This window comes from Pituophis catenifer, unplaced genomic scaffold (genome assembly GCF_029215685.1).
Source record: "Pituophis catenifer annectens isolate HBS135680 unplaced genomic scaffold, rPitCat1.0.hap2 SCAF_1, whole genome shotgun sequence".
Taxonomy (NCBI): Eukaryota; Metazoa; Chordata; class Lepidosauria; order Squamata; family Colubridae; genus Pituophis; species Pituophis catenifer.
The window spans coordinates 223756107-223772825 of record NW_027256881.1 but is presented as its reverse complement, the minus strand read 5'-3'; the positions used below and the strand labels follow the sequence as shown (position 1 = coordinate 223772825).

Genomic DNA, 16719 nt, shown 5'->3' with positions numbered 1-16719 from the left:
TGAAACTATTGTCCAGGAAACATAAAAACTACAATATATCCCTGAATAGTACTCTTACTAGATGATACTAGAAGTCTATAGTGTTGTTATCAGCAAGATGCCTGTTTTGTGAATGGCCATACCTCAAAGGCAGGAGTGTCAAACTCACATTGTCACAGTGGCGTCATGTGACGTATTGGGACTTTTTCCCCTTTCCTAAAGTGGGCGTGGGCATCGTGTGACGTATCTGGACCGTGGACCAGGAGTTTGACAGCCCTGCTCTAAGGCAACTCCTGTACATTATTGCTCATGATATTTTCTCAGAATCGAAGATATGTTTATGACTTCAAAAAAGTTGCCCACCAATGTCTTTGATCATAACAGCCATATACCTCTAGATTGGATTAATGCGCTATCAACTATTTTGCTTTGAATTAGGTTAAAAAACACTTTGCTAAAGTGTCATTTAAATATCATCTTTAACCCAAGCCCATAATTTGAGGAATTGTAGACAAATATTCTGAGCTGAGGCTCAATATATGTAGAAAGATGCAATTCAAGAATAAGGTATTTATAGTAGCATTTTTGTGCATATTTGGCACTGTAGTAGCATCCTAGTTGAATTTATTCATAATTAAAGTTGCTAATCAACCAGGAGCAAATTGTACCCTTTTAAACAAATGGTAAATTTATGAATTAAAACTGTGTATGTTATATAACTGAGTCACTTATATATAAGAATATACAAGTGCCATTTTAGAAGTAGTTATTCTTCATCTCAAAAAGTTTAATTTTTGTCAGATTGACAAAAAGATCCTTTTTTGTGTTTCAGAAACTATTTTGCAGGGCTAAAATGTTAGCTATTTAATTGGAATGCATGCCTTAAGATATATTCCCTCTAGATAGATAGATAGATAGATAGATAGATAGATAGATAGATAGATAGATAGGTATAGTATAGATATACTATAGATATAGATACAGATATATAGATATATGTATATTAAATAATTATATGTGTGTATGTGTATATATACATATATACATACACACACACACACACACACACATATACATACATATACATACATATACATACATATATACATATATATATATATATATAATATTTGGCTGTTTTATTAGTTGTGCCCCTTGAAAGCCAGTTTAATTAATTTGGCATCATAGTAGCTTTATGCAAGAATTTAGAGCATAAAATCTCTATGCTAATACCTTGAATGTATTAGTTCAGCTAGGTTTGGTTTCCATGAAAAGCCTGTTTGTCATAGAACAGGTACTCAAAGAACTTGTTAAGGATATTGGTGTGTTAACCAACCAGCAGAGCAAGTGCACAGAGAAACGGTACTGAGAGCAATGAATACAATACATACAAACTGGTTTAACAAAGCTTTTATTTTGTAGTGAAAAACAATTGCATAGTCTTTATATCAATCCAAGTCTTTAGCCATTCAAATCAGTCCGAAGTTACAGATATCTTCTTACCATACAAACAGCAGTAGGTAATAAACAGCAATTCAATGCTGGTAACAAATCACGATGGTAGCAGATCCATCCACTTTTTCACACATGATGGTAACAGTTCCAACCAACAAGTCAACCAATTCTGACCAACAATGACTATAGCTCGGCTCTCTCCTTATATACAGTTTACACTAGTAATTATCCACTTAAGATAAGTGAAGTCAGCAGTGCAATGACTCAACAGTACAATTAGGATAATTGCAGTCAGCAGTCAGTCAGCAGTCAGTTACAATGATTCATCAGTACAATTACTCAGCATTACATCTTAAAGTTACAGAACTCATTTAAAGTGATAGAACACATATATTGCCTGGACAACTTGTTAGGCTTACACCATATCCTAACAGAACTGTTGCTGGATTGCTCCCAGGACTGAGCTGTGAATGGGATGGAAACTTTATTATTTTGGACTATTAACATACTGGTAGTATTCTAATTATCTTTGTATCTCAACCTGCTTATATAAACTTATTGTCCTTCCCACTGTAACAAAGATAGAAGCCTAAAGAAGAAGATATTGGAATAATAAAATACTTTTTTTCAGTAAACTTCCTGGTTATCACTTCCACAAAGTGATAATATTATCATAACTTAACTAAGTTAATCTTTGCTTTTGAAATAGCTTTTTAGGCACTGCAATTTCACTTGTTATTATTTATTTAGAGTATGAGGATACCATGACAAAAGAGAAGTAAATATATATACACAGTCCACGTACCGTAATTATAACTAAAACTTCTATGGGGGTATGGCAGTAGCCTCATAAATGGATGTCCAATTCCAGGCGACAATCACTTCTGGTGTTGCTTCATGCAGATCTTCTAGGGAACCAAAGAATGCTCGGTGTAGGCAATCTTGCACAATATATTTAATAGTTTGCACATCAGCGCCACAATCGCAACAAGAGGAATCTTTCCATCCCCACTGATACAGGGCAAGAGGCACTTTTAAATTAATTATTAATGAATTAATTTTAATTTTAATAATTAATAAAATTAATTATCTGCCAGTTTAACATTGTAGTTCCACTACAGTTAGGGTATCAAGATAAACCAGAGCTCTCCATAATGAGAGCTAGCTTAGCAAATTCTCATTTTGATGTATTTGTACCCAAAAGAGTGCAATTACTCCTATTTTTGAGTTACTTGAAATGACCCTGACTCAGTGGTTCGGACCGGTTCAGACCGGTTCACAAGAAGCAGTAGTAAAACTGGCGGGAGGCCCCACTCACTGCCCCGGATGTCATCATCAGCAATCTGTGCATGCACATGCGATCCCGTTGCAAACTGGTAGTAAAGGTAAGTAGAACCCACCCTTGCCCTGACTCAAGAGTCCTAGCCCAAGGCCAGGACATACTTATGGTTGAGTTTGATTTGTTAGATTAACTGTGGTCAGTCTCCAAAAAAAAAAAGAAAGAAAAGAAAAGAAAAGCAAGCTTCCAGGCTCTTATGCCCATGTTGGAGGAATATGAGATGTACAATCTTGTTTCCTGGTAATAACTCCTATTTTGCCTTGATATCTGAACTAATTGTGTACCCTGAAATAGAATATATGATAAAAATATATTATGGATGCACGTTTGGAACAAATATATACCGTATGCCCCTGCTTACAAAAAAATGTTGTAATGTGTTCTTTTTTTTTCTCCTCAGTCCTCAGGCACCTCCTCCACCTGAACCAACTTGGGAAGAAAAGCAAACAAGTGTTGTCCATCTTGCAGGTGAAGACTTCCGAGAATTTTTGAAGAAAAAGAAGCACACTCTCGTAATGTTTTATGCTCCATGTAAGTGGATGTTGTACCATAAAATATTGAATATTCATGTATACTGAATATCAGCAGAAAGAGAAATGGCTTTCTAGTGCTTTTGAATTAGCTAAGCGCAGTTCATTTATTTTGTTCGGTCGGAACCACAGCTGGGTGGCAGAGCACATCTCTTACGTTAGAGTATCTTGGGTTACTCTTTCACTTTCTGACAATGTCAGCAGCGAAAGGAGCAGCGTCATGGCTTTGGAGAAAGGATGCTGCATTATTAGCAACAAAATTAGCACTTGAACTCAATCTTTTGTCAATGTGAGTACTAACCAGTTAACCAAACTAATATAGATAGCTCCCTCCCCACAGAACAGTGGGTTCTGCAGGATGTCCTGAAGATGATCTCAGAGATCAAGAAGCAGTGAATTAAACAATATGGATATACTGAAACTAAAAAAAAAGAAAGAAAACAAAACACAATTAAACTCAAATGGAACGTGGGATTGCTTATCAGCACCAGCAATAATAAAAACAATAGTAGCAATAAGCCACAGTCCTCATCCTGCTTAGACTACCTCCCACAAGCAGCAACCGGATGACTGAAATGGCTCCCCAGAGTGGCTGTCTAAATGCCTGCTGTTTAATTCCAAGACCATCTCAGAACACCTCACCCAGACTAAGCTGATAGATAGCAGCAGGAATATGACTAGTAATTAATGAATGTATTTATTTTTGATATAAACTGAAGATTAAATGTATGTTCTCTACAAGAAAGGACTCATATTTCAAGAATAGGACTTCTGGGGTATTTTAGAATAGGTGTAACAATGATTTTGATAGAGAACCCCACTTAATTTCCATACTCTTGTGGTGTATAATGCTACCTCCTTGAAATAATGAATAGCTTAATCCTCACTCTAGTGAAAGGTAAATACTTATTTAACTTCTATCATTTCATTAGTTTCTAAAGGTTAGAATGGGTACTCTACAGACTCAGGTTTATGGTTTTCACTCTGATACATATATCTGAAATAAGCATATTCTGCATCTCCTTAATTATAGTTGGACTGTTTTAAGAAAAAATGTATATTAATAGTCTTGCCCTATATATAGGGATAGGTTACAATTACTACCAAAAAGGAATTATTATTAGCTGAGCACGTTACTAAATGCATGTGAGATAAAAGATTAGACTTCTGAATCACATTTAGTAACATCTATACTTTTAATTACAGCCACAAAATATTTAAACAAGTTTCTTTAATAATTTCTTACATTCAAAAGGCACTGTTTCTTCAGCTTTATTTTAGATGAGTGGGTACATGTGTGTTGTATCTTTGATATATATAATGCACTCGTATACAGTAGTTTTTTCTTAATCAAACACTGTAGGGAATCACATCTCAGCTTGCAGTGAGATAATTATAAAGAAAAGCAGAAGTGCAAATCATTGTACATTGGGAAATTTGCTCTCTTTGTATACCAATAATACGCCTTCTGTTAAAATATGGTTATCTTTATTTATCACTTGTTCAATCATGGGAGCTCTTGGAGTGTTTATTCCTACCATGTATTACTAGCTTGCTTTGTTTTAATAAATAAAAACCACTAACATTGCCATGCTACTGTGGTTTAAATAATTTTCTTTCTCCGCTCTGAACCACGTCCCACATTAGTGAAGCTTGTTAGCTGAAACTTTCTTACTGTGTTCACCAGAGACATAGAAACATCTTATGTGATTAGGTTTGTTTGTGGATTGGAACAGTTCAGTTCAACTCAGTACTTTTTAAAGATTGCATTTGGTTAAGCAAAGCATCTTTGCAGATATTATGTTATCTGCTACATCTTCATAAATCACTATTGGGAAGGCAAGAAAACCTGTAGAAAACTATTTCATAAATAGTTTTCTTTGCCTTTCATTTTTCAGATTGCAGAAGTAGTGCCTGCAAACTTCTCTTCTGAGACTTTGCAACCAAATGTTGCTTCATAGAATTCAGGATTTTAGCTGATTCAATTTCTTCTCTAACCTTGCCCCAATAGCTTGAGAATATATCCGCTCTTCTGGAGTTGATTGCTGTATTCTATTTGCTGACCAAATTCTTAGATTGCATGATAAATTTTGCTCCTGAGTTGGGAGATGGTGAGTCTGTTTTGGTCTGATTTTGAGAGAGTAGGAGATCGGATAAGATACACTGATGTGGATATATTAGAATCTTGTGCTCTCTCATTGCTTTCTAGGAACATTTAAAAATAGCTCCTTGGGATGAACTACTAACCACTGTTTCAAAACTTGAAGTGAAGATGAATTTTCCAATTCCAGAGGCAATATTTACATTGTTGAAACCTATTACAATTATGAATTTCATCCTGATGTTCATTTGACATCTCTTTCACTACAATTTAAATCCATTGTTTTTTTATCATGCAATCTGGAGTAACATTAAACAAGTCTCCCCTATCTTCTATTTAATAGCCCTTTAGCTAATAGAAGTAACTAATAATTTTCCCATGGTTTTCTATATTCTAGGCGAATCATATCCATTTTTTTTTCTTCAGGCACCCTTTAATCTCTGTTGCTGTCCTCTAGGCATGGATCAATTTGTCAATATTCTTCCTAAAATACAGTGTACAGAACTGTACAGAATATTTTTATTGGTCTAACCAAGAAGAATATAGAGGAATGATTATGTCTCTTAATCTTGACACTGTGGTTCTGTTGATTATCACTTTGAGAAAGAAGTATTTTATAAACACACAATCAGGGGGAGGGGAGAAAGAGGATTTCAAATTGTAAAAGGAGAAATAAAGAGACAGGGAGAATTACCTATAGTACTGATAAATAAGGCAATTAGTTGGATATGATGAGACATTCCTTCATAATAAGTAATAAGAAATCTTAGTTCTCTGTCTTGTTTTAATCCACGCTAAACAATGTTAAGTCTTCTAATGAAGTCTAATCGGTTGTTTTACCAAGAAAATTGGTCTTTATTTCATGTTGATGCCAAACAAAATCAAAACGGATTATTACCGTATTTTCCGGCATATAAGATGACTGGGCGTATAAGATGACCCCCGAATTTTCCTGTTAAAATATAGGGTTTGGGCTATATTCGCCATATAAGAGTACCCCTCTTCCAACGCACACCAAATAAAAATTAAAAAAACATCAACTGGCTCACCCACAATGTAAAAGCAGCTGTGCTAGACCCAAAATGGCCCCTGAAACAAGCAGGAACCTCACACAGCCACAAAAAACCTAAAAACTCAACTTTCACACTTTACACACACAAAATTCCACATACAGCTTTGTGAGATTTTGTGTGTTTGTGTAGTTAGAGTGAAACACTACAGAAACATACTAAATCTCAGAAAGCTGCACAAATATTATTTTATTTTATTTTATTTTTATTTTTATATGAAAGCTAAATTTAAAACTTCCTAAACTTTAAATGGCTAGGTCTAAAAAAGAACAACTAAAAAAAACCCCAATTAACTATTTTTTTTTAAACATCCCAAAGGGGAAAAAAACTTACCCAATAGAACAGGGTCTCCAACGTTGGCGACTTTAAGACTTGTAGACTTCAACTCCCAGAATTCCTCAGCCAGCTTTGTTTTGCTGGCTGAGGAATTCTGGGAATTGAAGTCCACAACTCCCTGCCTGCTTGATTGCAGGCAGGGAGTTGCTTGCTGATGGAATGGATTCAGGCAAGCGAAGCAAGGCAGGCAGCTAAGGCAGTGGTTCTCAATCAAAGCAAAATCCGGCTTTTTCTCTCCGCTATAAGAGCAGCATCAGGATTCCGCCTTGGTATATTTGCGGCACAAGGCAGCCCTCATTTCCTGATGCTTGAGACTCAGAGCGGTAAATGGTGACTGGTCCGGGGAGCAGCTGGATTTTGCTCTCCATTGCGGACACCAGATCGCCCCCCTGCAAGCTCTCCTCTCTCAAGCAGCCCAACCAAAGTTTCCAGCCCCGCTTCAGGGAGTGCTCCTCGAAAGATGAGATCTTGCAGGGGGCTGATCTGGCGTCCGCAATGGAGAGCAAAATCCAGCTGCTCCCCGGACCAGTCACCATTTACCGCTCCGAGTCCCAAGCATCAGGAGAGGAGGGCTGCCTTGTGCCGCAAATATACCAAGGCAGAATCCTGATGCCGCTCTTACAGCGGAGAGAAAAAGCCGGATTTTGCTCTCCATTGCAGACACCAGATCGCCCCCCTGAAAGCTCTCCTCTCTCAAGCAGCCCAACCAAAGTTTCCAACCCCGCTTCAGGGAGCGCTCCTCGAGAGACGAGAGTTTGCAGAGGGCCGATCTGGCATCCGGATTAGAGAGCAAAATCCAGCTGCTCTCTGGATCAGACGCCATTTACCACTCTGAGTCCCAGGCAGCAGGAGAGGAGGGCTGCCTTGCGCCACTGGCTGGCACAAATATACCAAGGCGGAATGCTGTTGCCGTACAAATGAAAGTAGTGCTTCACTCCCACAGCTTCCAGCCATCGCAAAAGCCGCTTCTTCCCGCTTCTGCCACCCCCTCCCCCACCACCACAACAGCACCATTCATTCCGGATGGCGAGGGCTGCACTCGTTTTTCTGTATTGCACCACCTGCAAAACCCCTGTGAAGGGTTGTTTGACCCCCAACCACTGAGCTAAGGTAAGCAAGCTGGAGGGGGGAAAGTTTTTCCCTTCTCCATGGCTCTGGCGATCCTGCCTGATTAGCAGATCGTCAGAGCTTGGATCACCAGAGCCATTTAAGGCTCGTCAGAGCCTTTCGGGCTGGTCTGCCTGGTTACAGAAGAACGACACCCGGCGTATAAGACGACCCCCGACTTTTGAGAAGATTTTCATGTGTTAAAAAGTCGTCTTATACGCCGGAAAATACGGTAGGCTGCTGGTTCACAAACTCTTAGAAAAAACAATTACATGCATATTGAAACCCAGTATGAATTTATGAAAAACAAGTCATGCCAAACAAATCTGATTCTTTTTGATTAAAAAGATCAGGTTGACTACCATATCATAGGAATGCCTCAGGCATACTGTACCTTGAGTTCAGCAAAGCCTATTAGTCAAAGTCTTTCATGAAAAGATGGCAAAATATATGATGGACTGTGCCAATCCATGAAAGGTTATGTAAGAATGCTTCCAAGCATTATCTGAATGTTCTGAACTTAAAAAATGTTTTAGTCCTTGTTTCCTTGGCAACAGAAGATGTATTTTTTCATCAAGGTCATCTTTCTTACTCTTTACACCATTAATCAAAGAATCAGTGAATTGAAAATGGAGGACATACTGATTTTTTAATTCAAGTGTATTACAATAAATAATGAAAAATATAAGTCTAATGCTTTTGCTTTTTTGTTCTAAAGAGAAGTGACTTATATTGCCTTGCATTTAAATAGTCCAATAGTATATATGGTCAAATTTTGGTAGCAGAGTATGATTCAATTTAATTTGAAAGCAAGATGGCTACCTAAGATCTCATTAATTATCAAGCAGGCTAAAATAAATAAGGCTTCACAACAAATTATATTTCCCAGAGGAGCCTTTACCTTCAGATAATTCACTTGGCTGATGTGAATGGATTTTTTCATGGGGCCCAAATCTAATTATCTCATGCAATCCCTGAAACTTTAATAATCCTTAAATATACAATGGTCTGCCTTTGGCTAATTTCTTCTGATTCTGGAGCAAAACCCACATTTCCATTGAGCACTGTAATTACTGTTGGGAGAAAGAGACATCAAGGAATCTGTGAAGTGATTTTCTTCTCATTTGTCCCTATTCATTTCTCATTCTTTTTGTTCAAACATATTTATTTATCCTATGGGAGCTACTTTTCTTAAATATAACTTTTCTTAAATATTATTCTTACTCCAAGTTATGTATCAGCTGAATGAGCTTCAGAAGTAGCAATCAGGTAATGTATATAGAAAAGTGTGCTTTTGAACTGCGATGGTAAAATCTAAAGGGACATTGGCCAAAGGTTCTAACTTCTGTATAACAAGATTTCTTTTATAAATCTTTACTAAAATTTTGAATTGGCTTTAATTGCTAAAAAGATTGCCTTTCGTATGTCGTCACATGTCTCTCTTTGGCAGTCGCTTTAACAATTTGCCATGGAGGGATATCATTTTCCATTGAATAATATGCTTCTACATTAGCATATTCTGCCTAATTATAAGGCCACCAAGTTTAATGCCACTGAGTTTTAACATATTGCTTTAAATATGGCCTCAGGCCAGCCATAACTCTAAATCTTTATGTTTCCAGAAGTTCTCTGCATTCAGAAGCTAATTAACAGTAGATACTTTTAAGAACTTTCAAGAATATTGTTAGAGAAGTTCTTTATTGCGGAGAAGAAGAAAAATCAAATATATAGAGGTAGTCTTATTTGTCTGATTTGGGATCTCATTTTAAGTCTTTTTAGGTCTTACTCTTTCAGGTCAATGGACTCTTGGCCAGGTTTTTGTCTGCATTGAGACTGGAATGCACCTATTCCATGTTTACACTATTCTTCTTTCAGGCATAAGGTTATTCAGATTATTGATTCTGAAACTTGGTGGCTCTGTCCTTAGACCTAGTTGTCTTCACTCTTCAATTATGTAAAACTTGTCCTGTTCACAAATATATCCTTTTCATAGCAGTAACTGTCTTCAGTGTGGCCACTATGGAGCATAATCTAGATATAGGATCTTGGTTTTGCCATTTAACAAAGTATGAAAATAAAACATTTTCAAATAGCAAGTGTGCGGCAGAGCTGTTAATATAGTTCCCACTGTGCCCTTTCTGAGCTCCAGGAGCACTTAGAACAAGTATACTTCAGGTTTTGATAGCTCCTGTAACGGAGTCTTGTTTCTAAACAAAGTAAGAAGATGGAAAATATCTTGGCAGTTGCCGTACCATGTTTGTTCCTTTCACAGTAGATAACAATTTAATAGCTTTTCTTCCATAGCAGACAGCACGAAAGGGATTTGTGGAAAGGAAGTGCATGACTTAGATGGGATTTAGAAAATTGCATCTTTGTGAATTACTGTTTTTTATAATAGAGAGCGAGTGGCTTGGAGAGCAGAACAGCCTAAGGTATTCTGAATAAATATATCTATTGTTCATGCACATACAGGCCTCACACATACATGCACATACTGTTGAAGGCATTTATTGATTTATTGTCTGATAATTACTTGGGATGGGCTTTATGTTTTCTCATGTTTTGTTTGTTTTCCAGGAAGCATATTTCAGATTAAAATATTGGCAGTATTTTTTAAAATATAAAGTACAACCTTCCTTGTTCAAATAATCAGACTGACCTTATAAATTACTGGGTAACGCTGGATTTCAATTAGTCAGGACTTACAACAATAAATATGTTGCACAACTGCAGAAATTTCTTAGTTGTAAACTTGAGGATTTATTATTTATTAACCCAAACCTTTTATTCCAATTCAGAAATGACATGAAGTTGGTAGCCCGTATTAAGCAGTGGTGAATGATGAATTTTGAAAACCATTGGAGTTCTAAGAACTTTAGACATTTATTTTATATAATTGTAAACCTACCCCACCCCATGATAAATAAAATTTACTATAGCTTAATATGCACAAGGACTACCATATTGATTTTAAAATGTAAAAGTTGAAAAAAAAAGGAGATACGATGTTTACCAAACATGGAGGGGAAAGACAGTATGGCATTATCAAAGTTGGATAGTTCAACAATTAGTTTTACACTTATTAAGAGTGGGTAAATAGAGAAAACAGAATTACAAGTCTTCATATTTTGGTCGTTTGTCACCAATAAGGAAAAATTGGAACGTGAAAAATATGTATTCATTGCACCAAATGTCGCATGTGTTATAATTCCTAAGGTTAGATTTGTTTTGTTCTGTTTTGTTTTTGGTAAATATGGTCTTAATATACAGTAAGATCCTGAATGTTCTATCAAAAAATTCTCAGAAATTAGATGCTATGTGACAGGCTACCCTCTCAACCCTCCAAGATGATATTCCAATAAAGGCAGGATATAAATAAATAAAATAAAATAAAATAAACACATCATATCTTTTCAGACAAAACCAAAAGGCCTGTGAGCTAAACAATGAAAAAAAACCTATAAAAATGTAGGTGACATCTTGGACAACTGTACCTAAAAGATTAAAGCTCTAGAACCATGAGTTTTAATCAAGATTCAAGAAAAGAGTGCAAAAAATCAGACTCAAAGTCACATCAGATAGGGAATGGATGGGGCTTTTTTCCCCCTTCCCATCTGTTTTCCGTTCAAAAATTAATCTTGGATTTAAAAGGCTTACTTGTCTCCCTTTAACTCTAGTACTTCTAACATTAATATATTTGCTGTGCCTAGATCCTAAACAGTCCCTCATTCAAATTTTAATTCTTAAAAACTTATTTGTTGTTTAGACTATGATTAAACCTGCAAGTTTAAGACTCATTGGTTCAAAGAGGATTATCTCCTAGCTATATGAAATTCAATTTTTCTTTGCAAATCACCCATAAAAATATAGTACTAGTGCATTTCACATGGAGAACTGAAACTATTATAGTAATCTTCATAATATCCAGTCTCCCATTGTACCAGTTTTTATCTCCAGACATAAGAGTCACTTATATTTATTATTGATCACAGCCCTTTGTGCTGAAATGTTGCATATATAGTCCCCTCTGTGTATGTGTTTGCTGTTTATATTTTACATAGTTGTAAAGTCACTGTAATTTCATGCAACCATAGAATTAAAATGGTGTGTCTGATTATGTAAGAACTGAATTATATGTATTGCCTTGCTCAATGCTTGTACATGTTTAAGTACTTTGTACAAACAATTTGCTTGCATGAGGATTTAGTCATAGAAGATCAGAAATCAGCCTCATAAACAGCACCAAACACTCTGAAGTTAGTTTTCTTTGAGCAGGAGATTCATTCTTCTACTATACTGTCAGATTTTGCGCTCTTAAAAATATTGAAATGGTCTACATATCAAATTGATAAAGACATTTAAGAATATTACTTTGAAGGGCTTTTTTTATTTTTGGAGTGGGAAAGTAAAAGCATTGTTTAAAATTTGATATTGGATGAAGGCTTGTGAAAATGGAAGCTGCTGTTGAAGGAATGGAAATCAGATCTGTAATGGATTCTGAGCTTGCCTGAACTTTTAAAAAAGTAAATGATTAAATTGAGTTTCTTCCCATTTGTTGCATTTGGTAATTGTAATAGATGAAGTTCAACTAGTCCAATGATGTGATTCTTCTTAGTTATTTTCTGAGAACTTCTTGCTCCTTGGGAGTTCAGCACAGGAGTCACATCTTCCTGTTTAGAAGGATATCCAAAGTTCAATTAATGCTTACTAGCTTTTAAAGCTGTGGCTAGGAGATCTTGAATGATAAAATGTTTATTTTTCACCTGAAAAATTGAAGAAAATTTCTGGATTAAATATGTGCTTTAAAGAGTTAATACTGTTGCTCTTGAATCAATGAGTTAAGTGAAGAGGAAGAAAGAAAATGTGTAGTCGAAAGACCACAAAAGAACAGCAGGTGTGTGTGTGTGTGTGTGTGTGTGTGTGTGTGTGAGAGAGAGAGAGAGAGAGAGAGAGAGAGAGAGAGAGAGAGAGAGAGAGAAGCAATTTTTCAATTCCAGCCAATTTTTCTTTCTTCTGAAAATTGAAGGTAGAATCATGATAGAGGTACACACTGGCTCTGTTCCTACTGTAGTTAAATAAGGCTCCATTTCAAAAAATCTTCCTTGTTTCTTACATCTGTAGGATAAGTAAAGTTTACAGAAATAATATAATATAGATGGCAGCCTGTCATCAGGAATGTTCCTCACATATCCTGTACATGAGACAATTGTGCATGATACTTACTGAAGTTAAAGCTTAGATATTGTGGCCATAATGTGAAGGCAAGATTACAATTATTGGAATGATCAAAGGCAACCAATGTTAAAGCTGCTAACAGCTGACTAGAAGCAGTCACTGGTGCTATGAGCATCAGCTTACAAGAACTCAAAGAAGCTATTACTAACAGACGGTCTTGATGAAATGATGTTTATTGGGTCATAAAGATTCAGAAACAGCTGAGCATTTGAACAATAAAAAAACATGTTTTCTTTAAAAGATCTTGGAAGAGGTGCTTCTGTCGCTTGCATTTTGTACATTTCCTGAGCATTATATAAATTATCCAATTGGTAGGTATATATTCCAGGCAATATACAATTTGGGTTATCTGTGGCTCAGAGGTACTATTAGGATACTATTAGGATGTTCCATGAAGTCTTTCTAATTGTTTTTTCATCCAATGGCTTTTTTTCCACTCATAAAACCATGGGGGAAAAGGAGAATTGCATCAATCCATTTTCCTTCATTTGGTTCCTTGCTAATCAGTTGAGTAGTTTGGGTGGATTATGGAAGGTGTGTAACCCTCCTCTCTCAATTCCTGATGATAGAGACAGTCTATAAATGAAAGGTACATATCAATTGCTAGCAAGCCTAGAGTACAATTTGAAAAGTGAACTGTAATACAAGTCTTAAAAGAACAGTATAATGTGAATTATCAGGTAAAGTACTAGATAGTATATCCATATCTATTTATTGGATTTAAATAAATAAAATAAATAAATAATTTTATTTCTATACCGCCCTTCTCCCAAAGGACTCAGGGCGGTGTACAGCCTATGTAAAAACACAAAAAACACGACAACAATTTAAAATTTAAAATCATTAAATAATTAGGCTCCAATTAAAATCCCAGAAATTTAAAATACCCCAATTTAAAACGTTATGTTAATAGCCCTGCCTGGCGGAACAACAGGGTCTTCAGAGCGCAGCGAAACACCCGGAGGTCGGAAATCTTTCGTATTTCGGGGGGCAGTTCATTCCACAGGGCTGGGGGTCCCACAGAGAAGGCCCTCCCCCTGGGTGTCGCCAGCCGACATAACTTGGCTGATGGCACCTGGAGGAGACCCTCTCTGTGGGAGCGGACTGGTCGGTGGGAGGCTATTGGTGGCAGAAGTCGGTCTCGAAGGTACCCGGGTCCTATGCCATGGAGCGCTTTAAAGGTGGTAACCAACACCTTGAATCGCACCCGGAAGACCACTGGGAGCCAGTGCAGCTCGCGCAGGAGGGGTGTCACGTGGGCGCAACGGGTTGCACCCATAACCACCCGCGCGGCCGCATTCTGGACCAGTTGGAGCCTCCGAGTGCTCTTCAAGGGGAGCCCCATGTAGAGAGCATTACAATAGTCCAACCGGGAGGTGACAAGGGCGTGAGTGACCGTGCGCAAGGCATCCCGATCCAGAAAGGGCTGCAACTGGCGAATCAGGCGAACCTGATAAAAGGCCCCCCTGGCCACGGCCGTCATGTGCTCTTCTAAAGACAGCCGTGCGTCCAGGAGGACACCCAGATTGCGAGCCCTCTCTGTGGGGGGCAAAGATTCACCCCCAATAGTCAGCGATGGCACCTGCTGACTATATCGGGGCGCCGGAAGCCACAGCCACTCGGTCTTGGAGGGGTTGAGTCTGAGCCTGTTCCTCCCCATCCAGGCCCGCACGGCCTCCAGGCAGCGGGACATCACATCAAGGGCATCGTTGGGGTGGTCTGGGGTGGAGATGTACAGCTGAGTATCGTCAGCGTACAGATGACACTTCACCCCGAAACCACGGATGATCTCACCCAGCGGCTTCACATAAATGTTGAACAGGAGAGGCGAGAGGACCGACCCTTGCGGCACTCCCCATGCGAGATGCCTCGAGGTCGACCTCTGTCCCCCTGCCAACACAAACTGCGAGCGGTCGGAGAGGAAGGAGGAGAACCACCGCAAAACGGTGCCCCCTATTCCTAACCCCCTCAACCGCTGCAGCATGATACCATGGTCGATGGTTTATTTATTAGATTTAGGCACCTAAATTCAAAGCAAAGTTAACAATAATTTGATTTTTCACTAATACTTTATTCTGGATCCACTTTAAAATTCTACCAGTTCAGTTAATGAAATAATAAAAAGCAATTCTTCATTGACTCCAGTTGTAATGTAGCCTAAAAGAATAATTTTAAAAAGCCTCGTATCTCTTTAGTTCAGTTTAGACCTGAAATCTGAGGGATAGGCTTTTAAGCTCTGGACTGAATGTTGGAAAGGACTATTTAAAAGGTTTATTAAGGTCTTGGCAGTAGAAAAATGAGAAAAATATTTAACAATTAGAATAATAAAGCCTGGTTTCGTTAAGTAAAATAAAATAACAAAAGGGAGAAGATGATAATTTAGGAAATTAGACAGTGGAAAGAAAAATGTAAAGACTATGTTCTGTGTTGCAGTGCATTTGCTTTTTAATCTGCTGATACTCCTAAAATCTCCTGCCTTCTAATTGATTTTCTTCCATCTCTCCAATGGTTTCATTATAAATTTATTTATGGATCAGTTACACCTGATCTGCAAAGCCAGTTTTCCACTAATTTCTTTCAAGAATACGTTGTTGACTGAATCATGAAATTCAGTTAAGCAGTGGGTGAATGGAGGGAAAACTCTGTTCTTGAAAAGTACTTTTATCCACATTTCAGAGACTCAGACTATGCTGCAAACAATCTCCTAAGTTTCATTCTCTGATTGTTTGCTGCTGATGGTAGGGCAGGAAGCCTGTTTCTGGAGCCCTGTGGGATTTCTTAAGGTCATTAATCAGATTCCTACTTGAAAGCTCACATGTCCTCCAAATAATAGTACTGTGCAATATGTATTTTCCAAGAATATGTTAACAAATATATCCTGAAAAGGAAAAGAATGATAGGTGTGTATGTAGGCATGTGCAAGAGAGAGAAATTTATATTCTGTCTTTTGTGCGGGAGCTTCAGGCAGCATACATTGTGCCTATTTTTCCCATAACAATCTTGTGAGGTAAATCACCTACAATGGTAAACTTCTGGGGTCAAAGGTGAAACTAGAATCTGGCTCCTAGAACTTAACCACTACACTACACTGCAATGGTTCTCTAATATGCATGTATGAATGAAAAATGTGAAGTGTTAATTGAACTCAAATCTAATTTAAACTTTTGTTTTATGGAACCAAGGATAGCTAATCACTACGATTTACTTCATTCTAGTGCCTTAATACTAAATTTGCTGCAAGTTGGCTTATTGTAAAAAGATACTCACCTGTGAAAAGATGCTGAGCTCCATTTCTCCAACATCAGTTTACATACTGTATTTTTCGGAGTATAAGACGCACCGGAGTATAAGACGCACCTGCCTTTTTTGGTTGTTTTTTTTTAAAAGTTTTTTTTATTTTTTAGACAAACACACATACAAACATACAATGTATTTTCTTTGAACAGAGTATTTGGCTGGTTAACAAATTTAAACAGTGTTTAGTCATTTCAATTAAATTTACAATTTCCTTTTTGCCATATTTATTCCTCATCTATTTTTTTAAAAAAACCAATATTACCCTTCATT

At 37.3% G+C, this 16719-nt stretch overlaps 1 protein-coding gene across 1 annotated transcript in view; it reads left to right on the top strand.

Annotated features, from left to right (window-relative positions):
• Nucleotides 1-16719, top strand: part of PDIA5 (protein disulfide isomerase family A member 5) — a 217491-nt gene that overhangs the window by 175667 nt on the left and 25105 nt on the right. The window contains exon 14 of the mRNA XM_070957085.1: nt 3174-3304. Coding sequence (XP_070813186.1) covers nt 3174-3304 — 131 coding nt within the window. The remainder of the gene's footprint in view (nt 1-3173; nt 3305-16719) is intronic.